Source organism: Falco peregrinus, chromosome 1 (assembly GCF_023634155.1).
Source record: "Falco peregrinus isolate bFalPer1 chromosome 1, bFalPer1.pri, whole genome shotgun sequence".
NCBI lineage: Eukaryota > Metazoa > Chordata > Aves > Falconiformes > Falconidae > Falco > Falco peregrinus.
Window position 1 is genome coordinate 88,872,483 of NC_073721.1, and position 16,723 is coordinate 88,889,205.

The window sequence follows — 16,723 nt, forward strand, 5'->3', positions numbered from 1 at the left end:
AGTTTTCTTTCTTAGGCACAGGGAAAAAGCTCCAAATTCAGGAGAGCAGTGTTCAGAGTTTGCAGACAGTGTGGATGTGCACAGCTTCACCTAATCCTCTTACTCTGCCGTCACCTGCACTGCTGGGGCTCACGAGCTATCGGCTCATCGGAGTTGCCTTAAGTGGCAGCGCATTAGTTCGCGAATCACAAGGCTCCCATTCTGTCAAACAGAATATGGCATGTTTCAGCCTCACACAGAGCCATCTCCACCCTGTCACCAAACGTCACCATCAGAGATGCTGCAAGATCTTCCGTTTGGCAGTCCTCATGCAAGATATTAAATAGGGAAGCTACTGCCTGAGTGGACACAGAGGACTTCAGTCAAACTGGGATACAAGATACTTATTCCATTTTGCGGAGGATCGAAAGAATTTTGGTTATGTTCGATTCAAACAAGAAGATGAAATATCAGAGTCCTCTGCCGAGTGGAATAGTAGTTCTCTACCCAGCTCTGGTGGGAGCTGGGGAGCCTGAAAGACCTGGCACCAAGGTTGCTGACTAGCTGCAAACTGGGACTCTCAGGCTCTCACCTTGCCATCCGCCTGCCAGGAGTGCTGCCGAGGAGCTGGGCCGGCAAACTGGCTGGAAACCAGGGAGGTTTCCCTCAGAACGCTGCTTTGTTTCCGGTGGAATTTCATCAAGATCTGTCTCGCAAACATTTCAATTTCGACAAAAAAAAATTTTGTTGAAATTTTTCTGACCAGTTCTAGAGACTTGAGCCTGATGATCAATCTTGTAAGTCTTGTTAAATTGAAAATGTTAGTATTTTAGGCCAGTACATGCAAAGAAAGACAAAACATACCAAAATCTTTCCCTGTTTACAGAACCCCCTGATGACTCCAATTTAACAATAATCAAGTGTTGTTAATTATTATTACCTTAGCCTCCTCCACATAGGGCGAGAACAGTCTTGGCCGTACATATATTCCAGCATTTTTTTGCCGCAGCCAGGCATTTGACTTTCCACCTTCTGATGTTGGTAGCATGTCTGAAGGAGGAGTACTAATCAGGCCTCTCTTCATCTTCAAGAATTAAGAAAGAGTTTTACGTTTTTTTTAAATAAAAATATGGGGAACACTTGCATGAATTGCATTTCTTACACTGAATCCTTATACCACTGATTTTTCTTTAGCCTTCTGATAGATTTAAAAAACCAGAAAACTTAACCAGGAAGTTACACACATATTACTCAGAAGTAACATTTTAGGAGCTAACCATTAAAAAAATAAAGGTAACCTGAACATTGTAGAATCTGAAGTATAAAGAACTCAGAGATAGTATTTGTATGAGAGTACTGACTTACAGCATCACTCAGTACTTCACTGTTCATGGGTAAGATGTGCTCAATGCGGACAAAGGGTAAAAGTGGAGACAGGATCTCTCTCAGCTCCTCAATGTCAAGATCTCTCCTCTTCACACCTCTTTTGTTCACACTGTGAGCAGTACCACTGAGTAAATTAGGCTCTTTGGGAAGGAACAAGAAATACTGAGTTTACATCAGAAAGTTTAAATAGGAAAGCAGGAGTAATAGGAAGTTATAGAAAAGGACATAACATTTTGATTTTAAGTCAACAGTGCTTATCAGCATTGTTCTACAAAACTATTTCATGCCTTAAAATCTGATATGAAGCATCCACAAAGACAGGTTCAGTTTATATGAGCATAGGTCATTTGCACAGCTGTTAGTTTCAAAGTAAGCCAGGGAGAAAGTACAAAATTACTGTTTGGGGTTAAGATTTATAAAAGTCTACCAAGAGCTATGCTATGAAAACATTTGTACCTCCCTGCTAGCGGTTCCCCCAAAGACTCCCTCCTGCAGCTCCTCTCCATTTCACCAGCACTTTTCAGAGACTTATCTTCTACAAATTAATCTACAAGTTACGCTAGCCTCCTCGCATAACCCACCTTAGTAACGACTGTATCGAGGCAATTCAAATTGCTCTTATGGTCACAGGATACCTATTTGTGCCAAGAGCTGGCATCTTCCTAGAGATTTCAAGATGACAAATGTATGACACACTCAGGTCATTCTCCCTCCCCAGTTAACTAGCTCCACCTGTATTTTAGGTATTGTGCTCAACCTGGATTTGCCTAGCCTGACAGGTTACCTCAAAGAGTAACACAGAACCATTCTCCCTTCAGTACAGGCAGCTCACGTTTCAGCCAGAGCCCATCACAATTTCTAATGCCTTCTGATATTTGGCTGACGCTGCCCCGTATTTAATGCTGAAAAGTCAAGAGCATCACTGAGGAATTTAGACCGAGTAACTAGACTAAATTTAGCCCTAACCTGACAGAACTTGGTGTAAGTCTTATTTATGCTTTTGTTAATATTATGCTACCTGATGATCCCAGGAAAGAGAATTGAGCCTTTTACTTAAACATCACAGACCAGGAAGCTGCGCAATTAGTCCAGATAAACAGCATCTCCCTCAGTCCCCATCTGTTACTGTTTAATTGGCTCCATTCCATTCCAATGTGCCCAAGACAAACACTTAAAAAATACTTACTGTGCCACTAAAAGCACGTATTTTAACTGACTTTGTTGCATCTCATACATGTCCATGACAAAGCAGTTACATTGCAAGCAGTAACAGTGGATTTTAAAAACATGTCCAGCCCTCCAAAGACAGTAGCTACACCAGCACTGCTCTGTTTTCACACTGGCAGATTCTTCCCTTTCTGTTCCTCTATTGTACTATCTGACTGACACTTCATGGTGGAGATTAACTACAAGCTGCTTGCATTTGTTACTTGGGAAGTATATAATCTGCTTCCCACATCCAACACACATGAGATTGCTACAGTGGTAAATACAAGGGCAATAACATGCATCTGAGCTAATAAAACACATTTACATCTGCTTGAGGAAAAACACTGACACGACTTGATGGCTTGTTTCTCACTACCACAGATTTCTGTGGAAGAAACATACTCAAACTGAAGAAGTGAAAGGCTGACACAGTAAACTAAGGAGAAGATTACTGCAAGAAGCCTGCACGAGCACAGAAAAGTAGAAGATACTGCAGGGTTTTTTAATTTGATGGATTAGTTACCAAGGAAAATGGTTCTGAGAGAACAGGAAATCAACCAGACTTAAAAATCAAGACAATCTTAGAGGCTGAGAGGACCTCTAGAAGTTTGGTCCAGCCACAGCCACTGCCTTCTCCTCACACCTCCCAAGGCAGGGTAAAGAAGGTTGCCCATAAACACATCCAGTTGGATTCTGAACACCTTCAAGGACAGTGACCCCATAAATACTCTGGGCAACCTGCTCCAGTGTCTGACCATCTTCAGTTTCTTATGTTTAAACAGACTTGACCGTATTTCAGTTAATGCCTCATTGCCTCTCATCCTATCCTGGATGCCAAGAGAAGAGTGCGGCTCTATTTCTTTTTGCTTCCTGTCATTAGATATTTATAGGCATTGTTAAGATCCCCCCTATGCCTTTTTTTCTTGAGGCTAAACAATCCCAGTTCCCTCAGAACGTCCATGTTTTCATTTTATAGAGAACAAAAGCTGGGGGAAAAGTGTGTTTGTTTAGTTTTGACCATACTATGAACAAGGTAAATTAAATCTCCTTAAGTTACAGATTACCCACAAAAGAACTTCCACACATCATGGTTTATATAGTTTAGTACGGTGTGGCTTAAAGGATCCTTACCTCGATCTGCTATTCTCTTCATCAACTGGTGTTCTCCCCATTTAATCAGATATTTAAGAATATCTTGTTCACTTGCCTGGTAGAAAGAGAAAGTCAGCAATCTGTCTATGCTTAGCTTAATGTCACACACACACACACACAAATATATCCAAAACCAAGAATCACATAGACAGGTCTTTTAAAGCTATAAAAAAAATACAACTGTACCAAGAGTGAAGCAAGTACTTTATGATCTGCTATACCATTTCCTCCAAATATTTTAAGGTAGTACTACTGATATATCACCACTATGACTTACAGATTCATGTCACTTATTGAATCCCTAGAAAGAAGAAGAAAGATTTTTCTACAGAAGGAAAAAAATTGTCTAGCATGAAAACATACAGGTATTAAATTTGAATAATTAAAGTTAATTAAAAGAGGAAGATCTTACACTGTTTTTTTCGATCTTTTGTTTAACACTACAAATTCAGCATCTGCACAGCCTGGGAACTATGAAAATAAACCAACCAACTAAATTATAGTCTAGGTAAAGAGAAAGATTTTCAGTAGTACTATAAACAAAACATCTTTGCTTTGTTCAAATCTATATACACGTGCTAACCACTCAACATTTTTAGAGGAAAAAAACATCAGGTACTGAAAAATCTAGGTTTATCTATGTCATTTCTTACAACTGGGGTAGGACATTTAGTCATAACACACACTCTCATGGAAGATCAGCAGTACTGTTACAGTAATTCCTGAAAGTAAACTTTCAAAAACACTTTCAGTAATCTCTTAACACTTCACACTTAAAAAAAAAAAGGTTAAGTTTGGGACAGCTACAATTTTAAAAAAAGTAATCTTTAAGCTATAAAGGCTGGTCATCATTATAAAGATATCTTCACTGAAGAGAAATGGCAGCAAAACTCCACACACTTTCCATTAGTCAGTGTGCTTTCCTCTCCCTAAAACCACATAATTACTGAAGCAAAGTCACAAAAAATAAAAGTTCTGCAATACTTGTCAGAGGAGGTATTTTTATGTCTCCCCAAAAAATAAAGCCTTCTGAATGATTACTAGTTATTAGCTCCCACTGCCCCCAACTAGGATGTACGTTATTACAGCAAAATTACCACCACCACATAATTTTATCAAACACAAACATGCAAGGCAAATGTTAGGTTCAGAAATTCTTCGTTTAAAATAATTTGCAGCGTTTCTAAACTATCATTAGGCTTCTAAGCAATAGCATGTACTGCTGGTTTGGGTTGTGTTACAAGCCAAGAATGAAACAGTTTTCTTAATCACTACTTCAATTTCATTCTTTACATATTATAAAAGGAATGCTTACTGTGCACGCAAACCCACCCTTGCCTACAATTTAAGATGAGCTACTCCCAAGCGCTTCTAGTAACACTATAACATATCCTGCTTTGAGCAGGACCAGCTGTATTCTGCATTGCAGGGTACCTGTAAATAGTCAGACTGAATAGCTGTGAGCAGGTGGTCCTTGCTGAGTTCATAGAAGACATCTGAAGTCATGACCTGGGTAAACTCCTCACAGAGGAAATGTAGTGCTTGACGATGTACCCACTTGGAACCGTAGGGCTGAGAGCTCCACTTCAGAATGGCAATTAAGGTGTCTAGTGAGATGCTCTCAGCAATAATATCTTCACAGCCTAGGAAACAAAAATCCAAATCAATGATGTTGTTACAGAGACACTTCGATCCTGAAAGAATAATGCATATGGCTAAATCTGTAATATAAAGGATTATATGACTCCCAGTGAGAGTAAAAACAGAAGTGCCCTACAGACCAAAGCTGCAAATAGGGTTAAATTCTGACTAAAAGAATAGTAATTTTAATTGTGGTTTAGGATTCCAACTATACATATACCTTTTAAAGGCACACAAAACATCACGCCTGCCGGATGAACAACTGGAAGGCTAGTTCAGCTCTACTAGAACCTACTCTGGCTGGCTAGTGTACATTATCTGACTGTTTAACACATTTCAAAGCTGCAGATTTGAATTTGAGTCACTGTTGTTCACAGCAGACTCAGAGAAGCCTATAAACTCTAACAGAGGTGTGATTTTTGTCTGTATCACTTCGCACATGGACCCTCCTGTGACAAACCATGCAGAGGAGCAGAAACAAGAACTGTGACATGTTGTTGGTACTCAGCTACTCAGCATCATCTTCTGACTCACAGAGAAAGCAGGAAGCAGTGGCTGCTCTAGGCCACCACCCTGGTCTCCATATCAAGCAAGGCACAGAAGATGCCAGGACAGGGAGCAAGCACCTCCTCTGGTGGGGAAGCAGAAAGTGAAGCATCCAAGAGGCAGGTATTCTTACTCATGGTGACTGCTAGTTTCTTCATACCCACTGCTGCATTAGGATTTACTCTTTCACAGACTACATTTCTTCTGAAGAAGAGATGGGATATTTAAGTCTCCTGAAGGGAGATGGAGCAGATTTGGAAGAAATAAGAGGAGACATACCACGGGAGGCTGAAAACATGGGTATTTGGGGTTACTGACTTAAGACATACAGTACCACAATGTTGATAACTTGAAGTCCTCAACAGCACTTTGCTGACTTCATTTGTACATCTGGTTTACATATACACAAAATACTATTTCTACTTGTACTATAAAGATCTAGCAATTTTTATAAAAAAGTAGTGTTCTAGAATTATACATTGCAGTTGCAACCCACTAACGGCCACAAAATTACAGCTGTGCTTATGCCCATGAGATGTCCCCAGACAGTTCAGAGCAGTATGCTTACATTGCAATTATTTTACTTTTTATACACCACCATTTTTCTCTCAGTTTCAAGGACATTCAAAAACTAAACTTCGACAGTTGTTTAGAGAACTGTATCTTATTACTGAGCTCCTGGACTAAGCTGAGGAAGAAAGCGTTTAGCAAGGTAGCATTAACATTTGTCAAGACAAAGATCAAAGAGGTTCTCCTGATGCTATATATTTTTGAACTGGTTGCACATGTAACACAACTAGCAGCAATTAATAGCGTTAAACAAAATCTTGCTTTTCTACATAAGCCAGCATACAGAATAAGCATTGACTCCATTTCTGTTACAACTAATGATGTGATGGATAAGTTCTTAAGGAGTAAGTAGTAACAAGCGAACATGCTACTTCAAGAAGAGTAGCATTCAAGAGTATCTGTCAAAGCAACTACTACTTAGGAACAAAAAGTCACTGAAAAGGGGAACTTAAACAGTAAAGCAAAGAAGGTGGTACTGGGAAGCAACAGTTTAATAGCGAGGCAGATTATAGATTTACCTGTCTTATTAAACACACATTTCTCTACTTAATACTACAAAAAAGCCAGCATGTTAATTATAAAAACAATAATCTGCAATTGGAATTTTTTTAAGCTTAATTATAGAAATATACAGTGTAAATGTAACAAATACAGTCAGTGGTCAATGAGAATGTTTGCAGCAAATTCCAGGAATATGTCTGAATGTACATGTACTTTTAGAAACAATTTTTATTTTATTTTCTATAAGGAATGTATGAAAATGCCTGTCCTGCAAGGGTAGTTAAGTTTTACACCAGTTCATACCTAAAACAAACTGTCCTCAACAAGCACTTGGATGACTTGCTTTTGGCATGCCCGATTCTGCTGAGAAAAGGAAGAGCATACATCAATGCAGCCACTGATCATAGGGCCAGCAAAAGCATACGCGTTTCTGAACGATGCATTAAAAACGGCGTTACACTATTCATCCCAAGTTAGACTCTCCATTTGCTTTTGACAAAGGGGTAAGCGCCGAGTCCTGTTTCAATGCACCTGCTTTCTATTTTACTATTACTTGAAGCAACATGGCACTTCTCAGAGCCACCTATTACCAGTAGGTTACATATTATTACTACTACTACAAGTAAGAACAGATGCCTTACTATAAATGTTGACCTCTAATCTGCATAGTGAGGAGTAGCCCAAAGCAAGCAGTGAACATGCAGCAAAGATTCGTTAGAGGCACTTGGAACATCAACACAATCATCAGTGGTATAGATGAGAGCAGCAGATAACTGCTCTGAAATACACTCCCTGCGTTTTGGTACAGGTTAGAGAAACTGCCCCCTCTAGGTGGGGGAACTCCCCAGAAACCTGAAGGATAAACCCCATCCTGAAGTCTTAAAAAAAAATCTGGTCAAGGATCTGAAGGACAGCGTTTTAAAAAAAAACACACAGCACCAAACAAACCTACCTTTAAAAAAAAAAAAGCTCAAAATACTTCAGCATATGTAAGAAATAAGAGTAAATTAAGTCTGAAGCGTTCCACTTCAGGATCCATTTTTACTTAAAATCTTCCTTATGTTTTTACTTACCTATACAAGTCAGCCATTGACTTTAACTTTGTTGTTTAAGTCCCTCTTCTATTTTGGGGCTCAGAAAAGGAAAATGTTAAAGTTAGCAGCAAACCTTGCATGGTGCATGAAAGCTGACCATGACTAGTTGCAGTATGCTTACAAAAGAGGAGTTTGCTTCCCTGAGTAAAGGGAAGTTGTCTGAAACAATTCCTTAGGGTCATCTGTTTTGTTGCACTAAGTCTTACCCTGCTAAATTCTAACACAACATTTTGCATGCAATTATTCTGTCTGCATGCAAGGTGATTTCAGCAGATGATCACATCCCCCTGAAGTCTAAAGATTACACGTAAGGACTGCTCCACTTCAAAGGCAGTACGTAAACCCACTCACTGAAATCAGTCACGAGGAAACTCAAGCTGTAAGAGCAAAGAGACTTATCTCAAAGTGAATGCCATTTACAGTATTTCATCTGACACTTATTTTTGAAATAATGAGGATACCCGCCCCCCCTGCAAAGACAGAAAACCGTACTTTCATAAGAAATGCGGTTCCAAAGATCTAAGCAACACATTTATAGAAACAGAGCATCAGCTCAGTCTCAGTTCTTCTGTTAAAGCCCAACAATAGGACAACTACCAATACTATGACATCATCGGGTGAAAAACTCATTTAGGGTGCCTAGCAAATGAAACTGTCCTTTTCGTAAGTAATTTCAGCAATGTGTCAGAACTGTGGGATTACTGAAAGTATTTCTTCCACAGTAAACATGAGGTAACAATTGAAGTGTTTTCTGAACATCTAAATAAATTGCGGCAACCCAATTCTAGCTATGGAAGGAATCCAATTTCTTTTCTCCTTTGGTAGAAGGTTTTTTTGCATTAACAATCAGCCACTTGGCAAAAAAAAAATCATCTAATAGCCACGATATTGTTCCTCAGTAGAATAGAGCTTTCTCATATGAGTACTATTTTATGATATTCTCTGTCTTAAAGGAATGCTACAGGTTTATAGCTTCTTCAAGTTTCAGTGCTTTTCTTTTCTGTCGTCTCCCCCAAAAAATCTTTAAAAGGAGATTAATAGTTAACTGAGGCCAAGCCTGTAAATTGCAGGTGCATTATTTTCCACACTTTAGAACTCTGAAGTACACCAGTTTTGGTTACATGAAGGTACAAAAGTATGTGAAAGTTTTTCAGAAAAGAAAACAAGACCTAAGTAGCATTGGAGATAAAGAAGGGCTCAATGGGCATTAGCGGTCAAACACTGTTGAAGTCTATTGCTAAGTTCAGTACCTCTTTTGAGCTATTTTTAATCCCTCTACTGATTTTTGTAAGCACAAAGATTTAAAACATTCACATACTCCCATCCTTGAAAGGCTGAATTCAGAGTACATCTATTATGGCACAGCTAAAGTATGTAGTGGTATTTTTTTCTGTATTCAAATACAAAACTGATGATTTTATAGCACTTCAGATTAACTCTTACAGCAAAAATAAAATGTGACCTGAAGGTTAGGTCAAGGCAGCATTTTGTGTTATGCTAACCATTCTTCCACAGTGAAAACCCTTAAGTTATTTTGAATACAACACAGCATATTAACCAGACATTTGCCATTAAATTAGGGAGCAGATTAAATCAATGCAACCTGTGTTGTGTAAAAATATTTTCCTTTATGATATGGCAGTTATAGAGCTGTTAAACATTCTAAGATTTTAACAGCTGAATTTTTGAAGCTGTAAGTTTAGCCAGAAATGCAAGGTAATTATCATGTTTAAAGCATTCTATATCTATGGAAAAAGCTCTTTAATGTTTTCTTCTCCCAAACAATGGAAATTAATTTACTCTTCTGCTCCTTCCATATACAAAATGCATGAATTTAGGAAGCCTGAAAACTGCATCTGCATCTTTGGCTTCTTGCAGCCATCAGTTGATAATGGCCCTTGACTGGGTTTCAGCATTCCTTAAAATGCACATTGAGGAGCAGTGGCAGGCAGCGCAGCTGGTCCAGCTTAAACAGAAAATAGTCATGGACCAGGAGCAAAAAAAATGTCAACTCAACTATAACAAGCCAGAGGGAAGAACTTAACACCGAAACAATGAAAGGCTGAGGGAGGAAGAGCTGATGTTTAAGGGACCGCTGCCAGCTATCACTGTTCAGTACTTCAGCCACATACTTCCTAAAACACAAGTGGCTGAAAGAAAAACCTGGAAACACTGACCAGATCTGTTTCTCTGCAAACTGTGGCATTGCAAAGAAATGTTATGCCCAGTTGCACAGCTCAGTCAAATTCTTTATCTTTGCGTATATAATCCTGGAATGCAGCTGCTCTAAGGGAGATCATTTCTACTTCTTGCTTTCTTCAGTCTTCATAATATAAAACTTAAGCAATAATTTCAGGCTTCAGTACAGGTGAATCATTGTAAGGAGATAATAGGTCAGATTTATGTTAATATTTACTTAATCATACTCAACTTATTTTGAAGTTAAGTGTCAGATTAGTCCCTTTGAGCATTCCTACTGCATTGATAATATAACTGACACACTTGCTCTAATCTTCCCACAATATATTTGTGTGTATTTAATACCGCTACTGCAGGCTTCCTGGAATTTCAGTATTTCAGTCTCACTGAGATCAAGGGTACTTTTGATGTCGGATGTTATCTGCTTCTAGATCAAAGGCTGCGCTACTGAATATGGCTTTAAAAAAAAGGTTCTTAGTTCTTATTCTTGTCAAGGGTAAAGTCAACATCTAAAAATAAAAGCAAAGCAAAAAGTCTGAAATTAAGTTTTTTTGTCAATTTTACTTTAGAAAACTTTTTGGAATCAGCAGACAGAAAAGATTCCCAAGCAAAACTATTTCATAGGGTCACAGTACCCAAAAACCTGTAACAGAAAAACATACTGTACCACCACCTCAGCGAGACTATTCATGACAGTAAGCAATAGGGCCAAGATGCAGAAGAGGATTCACATATTTAATATAACTGTCTAATAAAAGAAAGATAACTGAAGTTAAATTCTGCAATGGCAGGGGATGCGGCACCACTGTAAAGACTGGAAGAGGGGATTATTTTAACAACATGTGATGAACAGGACTAGGGAACTGATGTGATTTTAATATCCCTTCCTCTTCTGTAGCACGGTTAAGTGATTTTAAACCTGATCTTTGTGAGTCAGTGTGTTAAAATGATCGCACCAGTATGGCTGATGGCGAGCAGCAAGGTAGCATGAAGACACAGAAGCAGGAGCAGAGTGCAGATACAAGCAGGCAGAGCATGGAAACATTCCACTAAGGGATGTGCTTGAACCTCCTGGAGAGGGCTCTAATCCTCACAGCCTCTGTGAACGCAGTGAAGAGCTTCACTTTTTGATAGTTAAACTCCGCAGCACCCCGAACAGCAGTCTCAGTCCTATTAGGTACAAATGGGTTCCAGTATGATCAGTGCTATAGATGATATATGCTTGCTGATTAGTTCATTTATTCAAATGAGTTCACTCAAAGATATAATTCAGTTTCTCTTGGAAGAAATATGACAATCATCAGCTGAAACAAATCAAGCTGAAAGCAGAGCAAACTAAATAAAGTAGCCTTGCCTCACTGGGACAGTAGAGTCATATCACATACCTATACTATCACTGACTTCTTTTTTTGACTGTTATGTTTTAATAGATGGTTTCCCTATGACGGAGCATCACTATGTTAGTAACGGGAACATTTCCACGGAAACAGTCAAAGCTGAATCATCTGCTGAAACTGAAGAAAAATTACAACATCTGGATACTTACAAAGGTCCCTGAAGACAAATCAAACTAAAATCTGCTGAAAATAAACAGTCAATCAGAAGCTTTAAAATACATCAACTTCACTTGACACTGTTAAAAATCCCCAGCCAAAACTGAGTAAAAGTGAGCAAAATGAGTTGGAAAGACTATCCAGATAATGACCCCAAAATATTTTCCAGGAAACCAGGGAGACAAGCTTTAGTAAGTTTGCAGCTGGCAAGTGTGAGTGAACTGAATCACAAACTTGAGCCAGGGAGTGTGGAAATCCAGAGAAGAAACTTAAGACTTTAGCTACTGTGAAAGCCAACTGATGGGATCGGTCAGAACTTGGGCAAAACTGGACACCTGCAGCACAACAGAGTAGAAAAGTGCTGTCAGAGGACCCAGCTAAGATTTCATGAAGCTGCCTATTCAGCGGTCTCCCACACCTATCAATGCTGTCTCTTCTAGCATCACTCTCTGTGTAACATCTAGAAGTGAGATGTTTGAGTGACAGCTTCCAGCTGAGAAGTATGCTAGCTATGAAATCGGGGAATGTGAGGGACACTACTGAAACTAAGAACTCTCATCTACCCTATGTATTACAGTAAAGGAGGACACAGGGCTACGGTCAAATGCCAAAACAAGAACGGTGGTCACTAAAGTGCATACTTTGTTAAGCGATCTGTTAGTCAAGTGCAGGCATATAATTTTCCCTAATCAAATAAGCTTCCTTTTAATTTTGACTGTAAGATTATACCAGAACAATTCTTCAGTGTTAGCACAGGACCAATGACCTAAACACAAACTCAGCAAACTAAGTAAGAAACTATTAGATACTGACTTCACAGGCATATACAGATTTTCTTACTACTTTCTCCTGTAGCTAGGGAACAAAGCACCGATTTGTAAAATCCTAGTTAATTCAAGATAATATCTCGACTTGCAGTATCTGATGGGGTGCCAAATTTACATTTGGTAATATTGGATAATACAGTAAGTTTCAACCCTTGCCTGATTTTACTGCATTTCTCCCCTATGTATAACAACCTTCCCACCCCACAGTTCACTGGTCACAAACAGATTTACCAGGGAAAGAAAAGACCTCTGAAGACAACTCTGCTTCCTTCCAATGACCATCCCCAAAATGCTACTGCTCTGGTTCATCCAGAGGGCCACCAAGACTGAGCCTATATTGCTGCACTCACTGGTTCCAGCCACCTGAATGTGATGCTGAGGTGTTCCAAGCCCAGTACAGCTCCTGCCTTTCTTTTTCCTCCCTTAGAGGTAAGGTTAGGAGAAAAATTCCATGGAAAATTTAAGATTTTGTTACCTCTGACTCACAGAATATATATTGCAAAGCATCACTGGTCTGTAGTGCTTTACTGAAAGGAAGTGCCAGTTTAATAAATCCAAACACGCTCAATTTAAAGCAAGCAGAAATAATGAAACCTAGCATCAAATAAAACGTCAGTTCTGTTTTTCAGCGTTTACTGAAACCTAAAAAATAAAAGCCATTTTCCCATCTCTTAAGCGTGCCCAAGTTTCTCTTCGAAGTCCTCTATTTATCATTGCTTATCAGCTTTGATATAGTTTAACACTGCTTCATCAGAGCACCTCTACACAGCTGTTCAGTTTAGGGTTCTAATCCGAGGGAAAGAATTAAACCTGTTCATTTATGAAACACTGCATAACTATTCAGTGTCTTAGGGGCTTCACTTACAGTTTAATTCCCTCACTAGTATTCCCTGAGCACACTGAACCCTTTTAGCAGTTGTATATGTGCATGCACCAAGACTTAGCTGTACACTTCTATCACCTCTTTATTTTCAACTCATTTTCCTTTCTTGCTTTCACATGATGTACCAAGTTGCCCTATTTTCAAGTACTATCAACTTGCAAATATTGTACAAGAATGAATGTAACACTGTAGTTAAACTACAGTAAAACTCTTTGCCACTTCCGCATTCCATTCAATATTAGGTTTCTAAGTGTACTTAGAGGGGAACAACAACAAAAAACAAGAAAGATGCAGACAGGCTGGAGCCAGTCCAAAGGAGTGCCACAAAGATGCCCAAAGAGCTGGAGAACCTAGCCTACAATGAAAGGCTGAAAGAGTGAGGTATTTTCTCCCTGGAGATGAGAAGGCTCAGGGTACTCATCACAGTATTCCAGTATATAAAAAGCAGCTACAGAGAGAATGGAGTTGCTCTTTCCACAGGGAGCCACATGGAGGGAACAGGGGCAACAGGTACAAGGTGCACTGTGATACATCTTGATCCAAGATATTTTTTACAGTGAGAACAGTGACTCACTGGAACAACCTCCCCAGGGACATATTACAGTTCCCCATTACTGGAGGCTTTCAAGATGTGATTGGACCGAGTGCTAGATAATAAGTAGACCAGTAGAATTTTCAATCCTGTCAAATTTCATTTGATAGCTAAAAATTACGGATGTACAGATCTACTGTAAAAGAAATTTTCTTAAAAAAATTAAACTAGCTTAAACAAATCTTGTTGCCAGTGTCTCAGTGAAATCCATTCTCCATTTCTCACCTCAAAGGTAAAATTGCCATCCCCCACCAGCAATTGCTATATCCCATTATGTATAATATGGCCACAAAATAGTTTAAACACCAGCAGATCAAACAACAAGCAAAGCTCCTGCCACCACAAGAGGCATCATTAGTTCACTAGTCTATGCTCTGACATCTCGCCAGAGATCGGAATAACCTTGGCCAACCTCCATGTGCAGGAAGTACATTATCAAGATTTAAGTGATCTTAAAGAATAACGGACAGAAGTGAAACTTTCTACACTAAGTCTGAAAACAGTGACTGTCCCTGCCTTCAGTTCTGTACATCAAGAAGATACTAAAGACCTGGGATTAGTGCAGTTAAGTTGTTTAAATTCACCTTCCAACAGCAAGATTGCAGGCTCTGCGTACCCCCTTTGACAAACTACAGCAATAATCACTCAAGTTTACAGCCTTGTTAACATATAGGGACACTTCATAACAAGTCTAAATACTTCCTCCTCTCAACCAGAATCTCTTGTATCCTCCCCCTGTCATTTACACCAAAAAAATGGATTATAGATGAAAGTAGATAATCACAAATATCAAGATCAGTTACATATGACAAATAGCATGCTTCAGTAATGATGTCCGATACAATTAAAAGCTCTCACATAGCACTTATTCTGTTCAGAAGACACAGATGCATTATCTACAACTTAGAGATGGAAAACACATTCCTTTTCTTAAAGGAACTGTCAGCCACTGATAGACTTCATAGGCATAGTTACACTGCAACATGGCTAAAAAATTGTTCTAAATAAGGTCATACATTCTACAGCAAGGACAGTATTACATACCTTGTGCAAGCATGTTAAACTCCAAGAACAGTGCTATGTGATAAAGCTCCATAGCTTCTTCGGCCCTAGTCATGTTTAGTTTTCCTGCTACAAGAGCCTGAACCTCACTTAAACTGCCCACTGAAGGGCTGGAGTGCAAAACTGAGAGGTCCACCACATCTGTATACATACAGTTCAAAATAACCTTAGCGTATTTTTTTGGTATGATAGATTCATCCAATATAATTCTAGTTGGAGTTCGTAGAGTTCGGTCTGTGATTTCTTCACCAGTTCGTATCCTCCTCTGCAGCAAGTGACGAAAAAACGGAGATCGTGATGAAATAATAGCTTTGTGAGCTCTGAGCTCTTCATCTAGACAGTTCTGACTTCCACCAAAAGTTTCTACTAAGTCAGAGTTGGATGAAAAGCTAAGAACCACATCATAGTAGCACATGTAATCAAAGAGTGCACGCATGTCAACATCTAAGGAATTTGGTGTTCCGAATTCTTCACTAAGCTGCACAAGGATATCAACATTTTGGAATCTTGAATCCTCCATTCCAAACTCTCCCGTATAAAGGTAGTGTAACAAAGCAGAAAACATAGGCATATCTATGCCAGCTGTGTTAATATCCATTATTATTTCTGCCCCATACTCCGGTGAGGAAGAAAGAAGAGTCTTAAAAAATGGACACCTTGCCGCCAATATCGCACGATGCACAGGAAAACAAGTTTCTTGAAATATTAAGTCTACATCGGTACAATATTTGTACTGATAAAGTTCAGCCATGTCTTTTTGTAGCGTCCTGGCTTCTGGTCTTGCCAAATTAGCTTGCAGATAAAGTTCCTTTAAGGCTGACGTCCCTTCATATTCTTCTACTAATGCATTAACATCTCTGACATCCCAGCCCGAGAGGAGTTCACGCATCTGCTTGGCATGATCAGCAGATCGGCTAGATTTCCGACGCTTAATGAATTTCTTTTTGAGGGTGGCAAGGCCAGAGGTTTTCTTTTTCTTGTCTTGAGGTTTCTCGTGACCATGGTCAAGGCTATACAGCTTTGATTCACAGCCATAACCTTGATGAGAGTAGGATGATGTCCCTGAAGGCAGAAAGGAAAATTGCACACATTTATTCTTTAAATTTAAAAGGAAGGTCCGTAACACCTGAACAGTTCATCAATGTCTCTAAGTTACACAGTTTTTCCTTCTCCTCAGATCAGGTAATTTAACAAGTTGGAAACCTGGCTGAAGCCTTTTCTAGATGTTAAGAAAAAAAATGGGGGTTTTTTTGCATCTAAAAATTTTGTTTGTTTTTTTAAATGTACTCAATGTTAAGAGCCAAGGAGCAGCTATTGATGTAGCTCTGTAGCTCATGGTACATTTATCTAAGTGGGAAGAGAACACTGCGGTTATGGCATTACAAGCGTCATTGTATTAACTAGCTAAGTGCAGAATACAGCCTTTTTAAAAACTTGTATGGTCTCAGCAAAATAGTAGCACCTGCAACCACCCCTTCAAAGTGATTTTTCAAATTATTTTATTCCAGTGTTAAGTGTCATTTCAATGA

The 16,723-nt window shown here is 39.1% G+C and overlaps 1 protein-coding gene across 5 annotated transcripts in view; it reads right to left on the reverse strand.

The window, feature by feature from the left end:
- The window catches only part of BTBD7 (BTB domain containing 7), a 55,016-nt gene that overhangs the window by 12,800 nt on the left and 25,493 nt on the right, over nucleotides 1-16,723 (reverse strand). For 4 of the 5 annotated variants that reach the window (XM_055803874.1, XM_055803883.1, XM_027793203.2 and 1 more), the window contains 6 exons: nucleotides 15,177-16,256; nucleotides 5,161-5,369; nucleotides 3,706-3,781; nucleotides 1,345-1,505; nucleotides 920-1,063; nucleotides 572-685 (listed from right to left, as the gene is read on the reverse strand). In XM_055803874.1, coding sequence (XP_055659849.1) covers nucleotides 572-685; nucleotides 920-1,063; nucleotides 1,345-1,505; nucleotides 3,706-3,781; nucleotides 5,161-5,369; nucleotides 15,177-16,256 — 1,784 coding nt within the window. The remainder of the gene's footprint in view (nucleotides 1-571; nucleotides 686-919; nucleotides 1,064-1,344; nucleotides 1,506-3,705; nucleotides 3,782-5,160; nucleotides 5,370-15,176; nucleotides 16,257-16,723) is intronic. The other variant, XM_055803905.1, reaches the window with a different exon arrangement.